The sequence below is a fragment of the Aythya fuligula genome, chromosome 3, assembly GCF_009819795.1.
Source record: "Aythya fuligula isolate bAytFul2 chromosome 3, bAytFul2.pri, whole genome shotgun sequence".
Lineage (NCBI taxonomy): Eukaryota > Metazoa > Chordata > Aves > Anseriformes > Anatidae > Aythya > Aythya fuligula.
The window spans coordinates 38,486,657-38,501,896 of NC_045561.1; the positions used below are offsets into that span (position 1 = coordinate 38,486,657).

General features: G+C 40.0%; 1 protein-coding gene across 1 annotated transcript; it reads left to right on the forward strand.

Annotated features, from left to right (window-relative positions):
• The first annotated feature begins 117 nt into the window (after positions 1 to 117).
• On the forward strand, positions 118 to 15,240 carry ABCG5 (ATP binding cassette subfamily G member 5). The gene is made up of 13 exons (XM_032185378.1): positions 118 to 239; positions 589 to 710; positions 1,132 to 1,268; positions 1,478 to 1,576; positions 2,542 to 2,674; positions 4,203 to 4,342; positions 5,222 to 5,351; positions 7,718 to 7,931; positions 8,184 to 8,389; positions 9,064 to 9,202; positions 11,980 to 12,165; positions 13,833 to 13,951; positions 15,052 to 15,240. Exons 1-13 carry the CDS (start codon positions 118 to 120, stop codon positions 15,237 to 15,239), a joined length of 1,935 nt encoding a protein of 644 aa, XP_032041269.1. The 3' UTR covers position 15,240.

Sequence of the window (15,240 nt, forward strand, 5' to 3'; positions counted from 1 at the left end):
TGGTGAGGGCTGGGGGCAGTGAGTTGCTCCAGCCCAGAAGGAGCAAGGAGCTGCCCCTACCCGGCGGAGGCATGGTGGCAGCGTGAGGGCGGCAGCACACGGGCCCGGCACTGGAAGATGTCGTGCAGAGAGCCCTCTGCCATGGAGGGGGGCGGCAGCGATGGGCAGGCTGGTGAGGTGAAGGCTTTGGCACAGCCTCCCAGCAGTATCAGTGTGCGGGGGGTCTCCTACACCGTCAGGTAGGACTGGGGAGGGTGGCAGGGGGAGCCCCCAGCTGCTGGGAGCTGCCCTGACCTGGGGATGGAGGGGAGAGGGGCAGGGACAGGTGGGCTGCGGGCTTGGCTTCAGCCTAGTGAAGACTGGCGGCCATTTTAGGACCACCTGCCTCATGGTGCTGGGCCGCCGCCTCAGGGTGGGGTGGGCAGCTCGGAGGAGGCAGAGCAGGTCTCTTCTCCAGAGCCAGGAGTTTTTCTTCAAATGTATTTGAAGAAGATGCTGTAAAGTATATTTCCTGTGCTTGTGTGCTTCACGCAAAGCTTTTTACATACATCTTCGGTGTTTCTTCCTTTCTGATGTTTGTTTTCCAAGAGAGCGTGTTGGCCCCTGGTGGAATGTGCCTTTGTACCATAAAAAATGGACTCGGCAAATACTTAAAGATGTTTCATTTCACATAGAGAGTGGCCAGATCATGGGGATTTTAGGAAATTCTGGTAAGTTGTTTTTGTACCTTAAAAGAATAAACTCAGAGTTAATACTAGTGACTTCCACGGTAGCCTGAATGTGACTGAGGTCTGTGCTTTAAATAATGAAATTGCAATTGCTTTTAACCCTTGCATTGCGAAAACATGACACTTGTTTTCAGAGTTCTATCTTCTGTCATCTAACTGGCAATTATAACTTCAGTAAGATATTAGGTTACCTCTTAACCCAAATGGTCCACTATAAAGTGTGAATTTCTGTGAAGTAAATGCTAATTCACACACACACGTTCTAGGTTTCCATTTACTTCCCTATTTCTTTAACGTTATTAAGGAAAAAAGATTTGTTCTCATGTCTTCATCGAAGTGAGGCTATCACACTTGGGATTGCAAAATTCATCTCATCATATGATTAATTTCTTTTGTTTGAAAGGATCTGGGAAAACAACACTTTTAGATGCAATATCAGGAAGACTGGGACATAAAGACAGTTTCTTTGGAGAAGTATATGTGAACGGCCGTCATCTGAAGAAGGAACAGTTTAGAGACTGCTTCTCTTATGTACCACAGGTTAATCTCATTTGTTTCTGTATACTATACTTCCTCCTGTGTATTAAAAAAAAAAAAAAGGGGAAAAAGGAAAGTGAAAGTTGCTATTGTAATGCACTAATGTATTCTGACTACAGTTTTGCAATTTCAGTAGTGAATGAACGTGTGTGAGCAAAAGCAGTATCTTAATTCCTACTGAACTAACTCCTGCTTCCTTCATCTCTTTTCAGAATGATGCTTTGCTAAGCTTCCTCACCATACAAGAGTCTCTGACCTACACAGCTTTACTCGCTCTTCAGAAATGCTCCAACAGTGTCATCAAAAAGAAGGTCTGTATATTATCATCTTCCACCAAAAATGCAGACATGACATCATGTAATGCTTTCACTGACTGTTTTATGTTTAAGAGGTTTCCTGATCTTTATTCTGCGGCTGAGTAATCCTCCTTCTCCTGAGCCAGGAGTAGAACACAGACCCCTCGGCGCTAAGCACTTCCACAGGGAGCTTGTGGTGATGCCTTGGGGAACAGCCAATATGATGGCACAAAACTCTCCAGCCCAAAGCTGCAGCAGTTAACTGCTGCCCGATGTGCTGCCATAATATAGCATACAGAGTTCAGCTCCTCATTGGCATCTAGGAGACATGTGCATCTCTGGGGCGCTTGAGGCCATGCATGCTGGCGAGTCTCATGAACAGCAGAGATGTCTTTGGCACTATTCTGGCTCCTTAGGTGCTCTCTCACTAACCAGGGCAGCCCTGAAAAGCACTACTAAGCTCCTTACAAGCTGCCTTCTCCATAAAACAGGTGTGTTTCTGATCTACTAGAGGGCTCTTTTGGGCCTCTGTTGAGAGTAAAGATTAGATGTGCCTAATCAAAGGCGCTAGCTTTCTGTCTTCTCCCTTCACCTGTCTTCCATTCAGTATTTCATACTGCACCCAAATTGATTTGCCTTTCTGCTCCCTTATTGTGGAAGCAAGACCAGCACGTTATGTTTAGTAGCATAACTTCTGGCACCACCTCCAAAATGCTCTTCTCTTAATGTCAACTGAAGCTAAAATTCTACTCATTTTAGAATAAATAGAAATGAAAATGTATTTTAAACACTAATTGAAATACTGTATTAAAAATAATCAAATTGAAATGAGGCCAAGTACCTTCCAACTAGAATGGATAAAAGCAGCATATTGGGAAAGTCTTAGCTTAAAATTATGCCTTTTTTCATTATTTTTTTTTTCTCCCTGAGTATCTGAGTTGGACAGTAATTAGTCTTTCTAAATTGTAATTATTTTTCAGGTAGATGCAGTTATGGCTGAGCTGAGTCTTAGCCACATTGCTGACAAAATAATTGGAAGCCATATTTTTGTAGGAATTTCTGGAGGTGAGAGGCGTCGTGTTTCAATTGCAGCCCAGCTATTACAAGATCCAAGTAAGTACCCCTGTGTGGATTTTCAGAGTAAAGCAGAGCAGTGTCACTTTCTGCACCTGCTATGGACTTTCATAAACCACTTCAAAATCCAAAAGCAATTTTGTTCTATAATTCAGCAAAAGCTAGTCTAGCAATAACGGAGAAGGGTGAGCAGTAATTCAGGTCTGCCATTAATCTATTAGTTGGTCTTGGAAATCAGTGAATTTTAAAATCTTAGGGACTGAACATACGTTTAGACCTGCACTTATCCATTTTACCTCTTTCTGGGCTCCCTCTTCCCATGTACGAAATGTTGGTTGATGCATTGATTGATGGTTTATTGAACCAATTAGAGCTGTACATAAGCAAGCACTGAGTTTTGCAGTGGAGTAGCTGTCATTGAGCCACATATGTGTGAGTGTCACATAAATGCCAAAGTCAAAAAGACAGCGCATGAACTTTGCTCACTTGGAATGTATACAAACAAAACAGAGTAAATTGCTCGAGAGAATAATAGCCCTCATGTTGTATTGCTCTTGCTAAGAATCCAAATATTGATGCATACCATGCTCTCGATGTGGTTGTAGTTTTACTGTAAAGAAAACCAAGTCAGATGAATGAAAAAGCAGAGTAAGAGTGAGTAGGATTAGCCATGGGAAACAGCATTGTAAATTGCATCAGTTTTAACATGGTTTCTTAAAGGTGCTAGAATCTTGCAGAGCCAATGTATACCACCCATTTCTTGGACTCCAGAGACCTTACAGCACTGCAGATGCACTAGGACTGCACACCAGGCAGGAGGGAGAATGTAGATTCCCCAGGCACTGTGTGCTACTGGTGATTCCTGGACAGTTCACTGGGGGCATTCATTGCTCACTAAGCTCATGTTACAATAATCCTGTGTAAATAAACCTGTAAGTTCTCCTTCCTCCTCTTTAAACCCTAACTGAAGTTGAGCTGCCCTCTTCCGTACTTTATCTTATCTGTGTGAAAACAATCGATTTGACTGTAACTATTACCCTTCCATGTGCAATAAAATGATAAAGAAAATGAAGTTAAAAAACACCACTGCTCTCATTTATAGAATTATATGTGCCATATTTTAATATAACTCTTAATTTGCTCACAATTAATTCACTATGTATATATATCTTTAATTAAGATGACAACTTCAGGTTAACTCTGTCTGTTATATTTACATTTGTATACATGATGAATTTTATCTTAGAAGCAGGTGTAGACATTAAATCTGTTTTGGTAATTTTCTAATTTCACCTGAACATAGGAAAAAAAAAAAAAAAAAAAAGTTTATGCTATGATCTTGCTGTAGTTCTTTGTCCTTATTCCTAGTAGCTGAAACTGAACCACTGAAGCTAACTACAGATGAAATATCAAGTCACAATAATAACTGTGCCTGCTCTGCTTACACATGGAACTTCACATGTAAAGCAATTTCTACAGTATTGGTCATACTAGCTTGAAATGCAGAAGCCATAACATTTGCTCTCTGTTTGCCTGAGTTTTAATGCTTTTTCTTGTTGCTCCACAGAGGTCATGCTACTTGATGAACCAACAACAGGGCTGGATTGCCTGACTGCAAACCAGATTGTCTCGCTGCTCTCAGAGCTTGCACACAAAGACAGGATTGTGATTATTACAATTCATCAGCCTCGCTCAGAACTCTTCAGGGTAAATTACATCTACTTGTTACTTTCTCTTTTACTAGCTTTTTTGTACTTAAGTTCTTTTGGGGATAAAAGCACAAGGTCCGGTATAGTTGCCTCAAAAAGCTCCTTTACTTCCTCCCTGTGTAAATTCAGCCTTGTCTTTTAACCTTGCAGCACCGGCCTTCTGCCACTTGCAGGGTGTGCTAGGACATACGCTGCTCTGTGCCAATAATGCAGATGCTGACTGTGCACGTAACGTTTGTGATAGGAAGCTATCCAAATAAAAAGTACTGGGAGAAGCCATGTAAATCCCCCAGGTGTGCTGGCACTTTAAAAACTAGCACTTTATCAATACGTATTGCTATCTCAGTAATGCTTGCAGCTCAAGACAGAAGAGTGACAGTGGATTTAAAGTGGCCCTGGTGCTTTGGGAATATGGGCTGGTCACAGCTGGCGGGAACCCTGTCCTGGCAAACATACACCCAAACGACAGTGCTGTTGAAGTCCTTAAGCATTTCAGGATAATCTTCCCAGAATTTGGGGGATTGTGCAGGTAGAGGCTATTAAATGCCAAACGAGGTCAGTCAGTAAGTGAAGGTGCAGTGAGAAGTGAAGTCCCCAGGTCTCACTTCTGTTTGTGGATTACCTCTGTACGCTGCTGGCTCTGATCATTTTGAGAATCACTAGTTTTAAGAGCTTACACATGTGTCATCTTGCATAACCATTAAGAGGAGTGACGGAAAGGACAAACTTCCTTTGACAGAAATATACTAAGGAAGTTTGAATGTGTCAAAACTACTTTGCCTGTCAAAGCATTTTTCTTACCAAGACAAAGCTGTACTCAAGCATTAATGTACTTCTTCTCGGTACGTGTTGCTACAATGCTAATTTGCCCCCACAGTTATTTGACAAAATAGCCATCATGAGCTTTGGAGAAATGGTTTTCTGTGGGAACCCTATGGAAATGATCACATTTTTTAGCAACTGTGGCTATTCGTGTCCTGAACAATCAAATCCTTTTGACTTCTATGGTAAGTCTATCTAAGTTGCTTTGGTAAGAATATGGGCTTTCTTCAGACAAACAAGTTGTTTTCTTCTCCAAGTTAAAGTTCTTTTTCCAGAGATAGAAGTGTGTTTGAATTTTTCTCTGACTTTATAATTGTGCTCAGCTCAAAGGAGAGAGAGAGATGGGCCCATGGTCATCCATATGTCCACAGACAACATAAAAACAACACAAGTTTGCAGTAGGACTGAAAGACTGCAGAAATGAGTTAATTACCAATAAAAAGGGAATCTCATCTTCATGAAACCTGTGAGCTCCTGATAGCATCTCCCTATGGCTGTCCATTGGACGTAAGAATACCAATTTCATCCCCAAACTGTGGGAAGTCTCGTGCTCTCACAGACTTTCATAATGCCAAGCAACTGAACATGGTTGTTACATGGAGGGAAAGGTAGAAAAAAAATATAGGATGACCAAGGGATGAATTTCCAGACATTCACTGTTTGAGATTTTAGAAAGTTTGGGGAGTTTCTAGTACAAGGGTGAACTACTGGAGCTGAATGTATGGATGCTTCAGGACGTAATGATAGCAAGCTGTTTGCAATTTTTTTATTTTTTTTTTAACCAATTCAGGATCAAAAAATGTCTGCAAGAGATTTTGAAAATGAGGCTTGGTTACACTGCAGGGCATCTGAGTACCTGATCGAGTGCAAAAATGTTTGAAGAACATGTGAACGTCTTTTTGTGTGTGTCTCTGCACATGTACGTGTGTGAGTGCTGACTAGTTTGTAGGCTGACTTCTAACAACACAGCTGAACAATAAGCAGAGAATTTGACCAATGCAAAAAAAAAACTGTGTTCAGAAACAGCACATTGAGAGGAGGCAGTGTTTTTCTATTGTCAGGATGGCATCCTAACTAAATTCAGAGAGAAGAGAGGATGGTTGTTGACATGACGTTGGAATGGGATGAAGCTGAAAATACTGGTGTGACAGTGAGGATAATTTTGTCTTCATGAATTTGAATAGTCTTGAAATGCATAGATGATTTGAGATTTAGACCCACATTTAAAACAGCTTGGTAAAGAAAGTACTGCATTCTTCAAATGTCAACCTTTGAATGTGACAAGAAAAGGAAAAAATACAGTTTAGAGCAAAGAATCATCAGAATATTTAGTCTTTGGAAAATTGGTAGTTTATATTTTTTGTGTGATTTAATGATGTGAATGAAGGGACAGATTCTGATATCATTTACACCAAAAGTAGAGGAAAATAAGATCTGATGTATTGAGCATGGATTATATTGTTGAAAAGCTGCACATTGTAAAAGTGCAATTGCATGATAGACGTTAGATATCTGGTCCAGAAGTGAAGTCTTCAGTTTATGCTGACCATTGAATAAAATTATGCTAAATTCCAGCTTTCAGAACACCAGGGAAGTGTTCATAATCTTAATTTGGGTTCTGAGCACAAATTAAGACTCTTGGACAAGGGCTACAGATACCCTTTGCTTTTGTATTTTGAAGTTGAGCATAACACTAAAACTGAAATCTAAGGATGATACAAACCTTAAAAACAGGTAACTGTGTACAGCTATTCCCGAGAACAACAGTCTGGTTTTTGAAATGTCAAATAATTCATTGCTATTAGGGTTAAGGAAGATGTTCACTACATTTTTGCACTACTGATGAATCCACATGACTTGTACGAATAGCATGCATAAAGTTCCCATCTGCCAAGAAGAGTTGCTGGTGTCAGGAAATAGGGATCGATGGATTTATCAGAAAGGGATATTAATGCCATGAAGTATTCACAGTTCATAAATATGTTCCATGGCAGCAAGTAATATTTTCTTTGGCTTGTGCTGAGCCTGCTAGGGGCACTTGGCCTGCACAACGTCTTCTAACTTCATGTTAACATGCAGTGAAGTGTCTTTGCAGAATGAGCTCAGACTAACTGAAAAATAAAGCTCCAGGGTTATGGAGGAGCAGGCAGAAGACACAGCAGAATCAGGGAGCAGTATCAGAGTATGAACACCTGAGAGAGACGTGACCACAAAGCCGTCTTTTCATCCACATCATTGCTCACCCTCCGCTGGGGATCTGTCTCATTCTCAGCAGCAGTAGTGCTTCACGGGTAGCACAGCTCTGTGCTGTGCAAGGAGAACACTAAAGGGCTGACCAGCACCCTGCTAAGTCCTTGCAGTCCCAGACACAGAACCCCACACCTTGAAGGTCCTACAGGAGCCCCAAAACATGGAGATGGCTGCACAGTCATTCAGTCACACTGCTTCAAACAGAAGGGAGGAGTGAAATAAACTTCACCTCTTGCAAGAGGGGAATAGCTAAGAATGGAAAGCGATGTGTATATATAGTAAAAATGTTGTAAATTTACAGTGGATCTGACTTCTGTGGACACCCGAAGCAAGGAACGTGAACTTGAAACCTACAGTAGGGTTCAGGTAATCACATCAGCCTACAAAAACTCAGAGATCTTTAGCAGAGTACTGGAAGCCATTGAAAGGACAAGGTGTATGAAAGATCGGCCACCTATACCATTCAAAAACAAAGACTCACCCGGTGCCTTCTCCAAATTATGGATTCTTTTCCGGTAAGACTTTTGTTTTGTTTTTTAAAGAATATTCCTTTGCTTTGTTTTCCTTACCCACTAATCTCTCAGGCTTTTTCCCTGTTTGTGTAAATGCACTTTCTTGGTATTTTGGTCTACCACTTCACTTGCCTATTTTCTTCATACTCCTTTTTTCAGGGACATACTGCATGTAAGATTTTTTCAAAGCTAAATATCCTACCAACATGTGGTCAGTCATAGCTAACAAGTATTTTGTTATTGTTTCATTTGCAGGAGGATAACAAGAAATTTCTCCAGAGATAAGATGGGCATCATCATGCGTCTCCTCCAGAATCTTCTGTTTGGCTTGTTTGTAGCATTTTTCCTTCTCAGACTAAGGACTGACATGAGAGAAGGAGCAGTGCAGGACCGTATGGGGCTTATCTACCAGTGCGTGAGTGCCCCCCCCTACACAGGGCTGCTCAATGCTGTTGCCCTTTGTGAGTTTCCATCCTCTGTTCTGTGCAGCAGCAGGTATTGCTGCTGCTATTTTGTAACTAGGAATAAGTATTTTTGCAGATTAAAAAGATCGTTTAAAGGATCCTTACAGTTTTAGGTAATGTCAGAGTTGATGCAGAAGCATGAAATTTAAAAGTGAAGTTTCTGCAAGCTTTGCTATGCAGAAAAAGATGAGTGCATGAGAGAAGCTCCAGGTTCACTGCACTGAAGGAAGGAATATGCTCTCATCCCTGCCTCTCCCTTTTTACAGCTGTGGAGGTGTGTGTGGAGGTGCTGTCATGAACTATGCAGGAACTTGCCTGCATGTAGCACTGTAAAGGCAGGACAATGTCTAGGTTTAAAGTTTACCATCTTAAGTAAGATCAAATCCAAAGACACGTGGTAAGGGTGGAAGTACAAGGCAGCTTTGACAGCAAGCAGGGATAATTAAATTTAAGACTATTATGTGGTGATTATGTTTTTATTAGAGGGTGTTTCTCTTAGAGCTACTATAGATTAGTCACACAAAGACCAACAGTAGTTTTTATTTACAGCCCTAGAAACTGTTCTGCTCATGTAGGGAACATAGACTTCTGTCATTTTTGCTAGAAAAAAAGTTTTGTTTCTTAATTCAATGAGGATTTATTTCTTATGTATTTAATTATATTTAATCCAGTTCCACCTTTACGTGCTATCAGTGACCAAGAAAGTAAAGATGGCTTGTACAAGAAGTGGCAAATGCTTTTAGCTTATATACTGCACTTCCTGCCCTTCAGTGTCATCAGCGTGGCAATCTTCAGCATCTTTATATACTGGTAAGCACTTGTTGCACCTGTTGGATTGTTGTTTTCTTGTTATTAATTTCAGTTCCCTTGTCAGCAGTAGGCCTCCTGGTGTGGCTTCATGCTGTTGTCTCTCAGAATCATTCAGATCATTACAGAGAAAGTTTAAGGAAAGTTGATGCGATTTTAACTTCTCTTTTTCAGGCAGTGCTAAGACTAGGTGTACATTTCTAGTAGGAGGTGTTAAATAAGATCAGGGACTTAAGCAGCCCTTAAGATTTACCAGTCGTGCCAAAGGCCAGCTGAGCACTGCTGGGGTATTTGCAGTAAGGCTTGGTGTTGCAGGTAGGTCACACTCTGAATGCACACACGCAAAGTTTCACATTTCCTTGAGTGTTTGGGATTTACCTGCAGCATATGTTTGTGATAAGATCCAGAATCCTCTCTTCCACTCTCCAAAGAAAAGCACAAAAGTGGATTTCTGGTACTGAGAGAAAGGATTTGATAGTAAAATTGCTTCCCCCTGTACATTAATTTCCTCACATCATTGTGAAATATAGCACAGAGTTTGGTGATGAAATATTTTATCCTTTAATTGTTTCACCTGTCAGATAGGCCTGGTGTTCTTCATTCTTGTTCCGTTCATTTCCCCCCTTCTGCTTGCTTATTCTGAATTTAATACAGTCCACGGTTGCTATAGTAAGGTAATAGCAAGGTAGCGAGGGACCCATTTCTGTCCTTTGGTCTTTTTCTGAGTTGTTTTCCTCACTGTGAAAGGAGCGGGGTGTACTGCACTAGAGCTTATTTCTGTTTTCAAGTGGCAGCTGATGTCTGCAAAATGAGTTTGGTGACTTCATGCCTGCTGGTTTCCCCGGTCACACCACGGAGCTCGAATCCAGCGGGCTGTAGCATGAGACTTGGTAGCCTTGGCAGTGCTAGGCTAACGGCTGGGCCTGATCATCTTCCAGATCTTTCCCAGCCTGAGTGATCCTGTGACTCTAATCACAGAGTGACAGTCGGCGGTAGAGCAGGTAGCAGCCACTGGCAGGCTTGGTGGTACACGAGCACGGTGCCCATGAGCATCACGAGCCTCTGCTTGCCACTTAATCCTTACCAGACAGGAAATTCGTATGGCCACACTTTCCCCTTGTGCTTTGGTAGCTTCAGCCACAATCAGCAGTAAAGCGTAAAGCTCTTGGTTCTAGTTAGCAGGAAATAGTTACTGCTGTTAGCCTGTGCGTGTCTCTGCGGTCTTGTAGTTGTTTGAAAGCCATCAGTAAGCGAAGTGTCAGAGTGACTTCGTAGTGCCCTTAGGCCTCTAAGGGCTGGCGGTTCCTGTGGAATTCTGAAGATTGGACCTGCACAGGTCCAAACTCTGCTCAACTAACTTTTGAGAGGCTTTTATAGCCTCTGGTGTGCATATTTACAAGCCATTTTGTCTCTGAGTTTGTGTATGCAGGCACATAAAGGCAGAACCGAACTCTTACCTGATCAGGCACATGACAGGTCCGGCCAAGACCAAGTACAGCCACTTCTGCATGGCAGTCAACTAAACACACGCTATTTGTGCATTTTCCCAGCGAAGGATGCCTCTGGGAAATGCACCAACAGTTTATGTTGTCCTACCCTTCTATTGCTGTGATTTTTTTTTTCTTCTGCTTCTATTCCTGCCCTGATTTACTAGCCCGGATCTGCATAGCTCATAGTAAGCAGTATTGGAGCACTTCAGAAAAGGTGATACTTTAATGCTAGGACTTTGGAGAGCTGCTCCTTCTGTACCAAGCTGTGATTAGAGGTTGTTAAATACCCGCTCGCTCAGTGACTGTTTAATACTTGAAGAGTCCATGTTCAGCCACCTATTTATAATAGCGATTATTTCAGTGTTACATGCAAAAAATGCTACAGAAAAGACTGTGAGAAAATTAATAGTTCTATTTTAAGATCATGGTTCAAGCATGGTGCATTATAAAAAAGACAGAAGGCCCTGAGCAATGAAGATGAAAAAGTAGTGTTGAATACCTGCCTGTTAGCTAAGCAGAGTATGCAGTACGTACCTAGAACAAGGCAATTTTGGTGTGAGGTACTGTGAAAAATGATTAGTAATATGGCACCATATAATAAAAGGTTTTGTCATCTGTCACATATGCTACAAGGCTGAATTGAGTTTGCCAAGCAATTGCTGGCTTTTCCTAACTTTTTACTCCTTAGCACAAATTGGGCGTGGTGGTACATTTCCTTAATTAATTGAGGGAAAAGGTAGGAACAGCGTGTTGTTTATTCAAGAGTGTACGAATCTGGAGGAAGTTGCATTTGGATGAATTACAAGGGTGCTGAATTCAATTAGCTTTCCTTTTGATTAGGATGAACGTATCCATTTTTACGTTTGCAAGGACAGTATCAGAAGTACAAAATTCCCTCTTAATTATCTGCATAAAGATGTTCTTTTCAAATGTGACTTACATAAATAACTTAAGCGTATAGACTGTGAAGGTGGGCCGATGTTAGTTTAAATGATCTTTAAAGCCATGGTGGTTATCTTGAAATAATACAGATTTCTCCTAGTTACATCTTTATACATGTACACCCCGTTTTAATCTAGATGGAGAAAACCTAATGTGTCTGCACACATGAAATTAAGGCATGTCCTTCCTGTTAAGGCTCCAAAGAACGTGCAAGGAGCTAAGGGATAAACGGTTCACTTAATGTACTGTGATTGAAAAAATTAATAAAGCCAAAAATAGTGGTTACATTTCAAGTCTAGTACCAAACCCATGTTTTTAAAATTTTCTTCTGTTCATTTTTTTGTACAGGACCGTAGGGTTGTATCCTGATGCTTTCAGATTTGGAATTTTCTTTGCTGTTGTCTTTGCATGTCATGTGATTGGTGAACTACTAACGCTCGTAATGCTTGGTGTGGTTCAAAACCCAAATATAGTCCAAAGTGGAGTGGTGCTGCTTAACTCAGCAGGTGTGGTAGTGGGAACAGGACTTGTAAGGTAAGAAAAAGTTTTATTTATGGTGTTATTGTTAAAATAGTCTACCTATAAAGGAGTTTCTTGAACAATCTGTGTTGCTTAAGTGCAATCATGCATAGGTAGCAAGGGAACAAAAGTGCTGCTTTTATCTTCAAAAGAAGAACTATCTAATCACGTTAGATGTTGTACTAAATACAAATGCACATATAAATAATAGCTTTACATATCAGCAAAGATACTAAAATGTTTATTTTTTTCACTTATTTTGGAAATAAATGGGAGATAAAACTGAGCAATTCAAATCAGACAGCTCAGCTGAATGCTTTCGGTAATGCCAACATGATTCCCTGAAATGCTGTCCATTTTAAAGGATTCTTCAAAAAAAAAAATCTTCTGGAGCTTTCAGTAACAGTATTTAGTAACAGGTACTAAATACTGGAATTATGGTTTTAGGAAAAAAAAAGGTTTTTCTCAGTTATCTTAGTAGTGTTCTTCTGCAGTCTAGTCATTATAAATTTCAGACATTTTTTTTCTGTGTAAAGTCAACAACATAAAAATGTTAAATCAATAATTAGTTTTATAAGTAGGAAGGAACATTAAAATTCGCTTGCTGCATTACTGTGCATATACATGTTTTAGCATGGTACGTGAACTTTGACGAGTTTTCCCCTTGCACGTCAGCATTGAAACTATCATTTCTTTGAGAAACATCTCAGAATAAACATATTAGTGAAATGTGTGCTTCAGATGCCTAAAAAATATGATATGCTCAACTGAGCCCTTTCCAATGAAAATGAAATAAGCTTAACAATACATGGCATTAGGTTGTCCTCAAGAAAAGCATGAGTCTTCACAAAGCTGATGATGGCTGTTCACAGATCTCAGCTAATACTTGTTTATCAAATAAAACTAGGTTGATATCCAATTAATGTGGCCCCTACCTAATTTCAGGAATATATATGTTTCTAATAACAAGACAGTTATTCCTGTTACTGTAGTTTTTTAACTTTTAAAAATAACGTGTTTTTTTTTTTTAAGTATTAGCCATGTCTTCGTTGTAAAGTGAGGCCAGAAACCACTCTAATTAATATTGTGAATCTCTGTGATAATTAAACTTCATATACAGTGAGATATATTAAAAATGGCATTTGTTGTTGTTTTTTTTGTTTAATTATAAAAAGTCTTGCAAACTTCTAGGTGCCAGAATTGCCCAGTCTTGTTGAATAATAATATTTCTAAATGTTCACAGTCTACTTCTCTTCATATTCTTCTTTGCTTTATTACTGTGTCCAGTGACTTGATGCTCAGCCTTTTTTAGTTTTGAAGATAGAATGAGGGGGTGGTGGTTCCAAATGTAGGAACAGGGTAGTGTTTATATTAGTTCTTCTCATTTTCAGTTTATCTCTGCAAAATGAATATCAAAAACTTCACAGAATTATTTGTGACTGCCCATAAACAACTTAGGACAGAATTCTATGACACTGCACAGTGTCATAAAGACAGAGACAACCTTTGTTGCTGTCCCCCCATTTAGCACTAAGACAGACTTTGTTTGAAAACCTTTCATGTACAGCCAAGAAGTCTTGCTGTAACAGCCAATAACCAAAGTTAAGAGATTGTTTTCATTTGGGGCAGAACTGGCTCTTGGAATGTAGCAAAAGACAATTTAACTTCTCTGTTTCTTATAGGACCATAGAAGAAATGCCACCACCTTTTAAAATACTCAGTTACCTTACCTTTCAAAAATACAGCAGTGAGATTCTTGTAGTCAATGAATTTTATGGCTTAAGCTTCACCTGTGGTAAGTGTGCAATAAAAAAAAATCTTTAAGACTAATGTAAATAATTTTAATGAGATGTTGAGGCTTATCTTCCTTCTGCAACCAATAAAAGTATCCTGATAGCTTAAAGATTTAGACGTGTTAGCTGTTTAAAAAAAAATCAGCGATTAGTAAAGACTTACTAAAACTCGGTATCTGCAAGCTAGAGAAATATTTGACTACTTTTTTTCAACTATTTCTCATTCTTTCAGTTGTTTTTTTTTTAAATATTTTTCTTCTTTGTATGTTATTTTATTCCCCTTTGAGTTGATTTAGAAAGTAAACTTGGCAGCCTGCTATGTGCTTATCACAACTATTACACATAGAGTATCAACAGAATTATGCAATGCAGGATCAAAGATTGGTGAAGGGAGCAGTTCAGGAAACACCTGAGCACATTTCTCCTCTAATTCTAGTGAAGCTTCAGTTCAAATGTGTTTTACCACAGCAAATACTGAGCGGCTTAGATCTCTGTCAGGTTGTGCTTTGCTGTTTGTGAGCAAGATAAGTGGCACAACATTAGAATCAGGTTGGAGATCAGAAGGATGATGTGAATCCATCACCAGCAGTAAACTTAGAGCTCTGGGCCTGCCCTAAGCTGTACTGGGCTTTGTAGCCAGGTGTCTGTGCTTCTCTCCAAGCAGAGACACATTCCATATTCTTTATCCACTTGCTGTTCGTCATCAATCTCTCCTGTTCTCTTCACTATAAGAGGGCAGGTGGCACCTGTTTGATTATGACCATGCAAACACCTGTTAGAAAAAGGCTCCATGCCTTTGGTAGTGACCATCAGCAGCTGATGGTTAATGTACTTGAAAAGCCATAGATCTTTTACTTAGTATGAACAAAACAGAAAGCTCCTAGTGAACCCTTGTTCATTTCTTCAAAAAAATAAGGCATAGATTAACTGCAGAAACATATGGATTCTCTTACACCCAAAGAGTGGGACCTATAGCTATGAGCAGTAGTTCATTACAATAACGTTAAGGCTAGCTACATTACATGTAAGAGCTAGATACTGGAGCCTGAGTTTTCATTTTACCAATTAACCTACTGAAGGAATTAATTTTTTCTTTTGACAGGGGGAGTCAACAGTTCTACAAGTAATTCTGCATGTATATTCTCCCATGGCATGCAGTTCATTGACAAAACCTTTCCTGGTGCATTGTCCCGGTTCACAATGGATTTCTTGTTGCTCTATGCTTTTGTACCAGTACTTGCTGTTATAGCAATCCTGAGCTTCAAAATAAGAGACAGAATTATTAGCAGGCAGTGAA

What these genes read in the sequence shown, in the direction of transcription:
- ABCG5 (XM_032185378.1), top strand. Translation starts at nt 118, where the DNA reads ATGTCGTGCAGAGAGCCCTCTGCCATGGAGGGGGGCGGCAGCGATGGG. An exon ending in GCTTCTCTTATGTACCACAG is followed by an intron (nt 1,269 to 1,477) that starts GTTAATCTCATT and finishes ATCTCTTTTCAG; the next exon opens with AATGATGCTTTGCTAAGCTT. An exon ending in AAATTATGGATTCTTTTCCG is followed by an intron (nt 7,932 to 8,183) that starts GTAAGACTTTTG and finishes TTTCATTTGCAG; the next exon opens with GAGGATAACAAGAAATTTCT.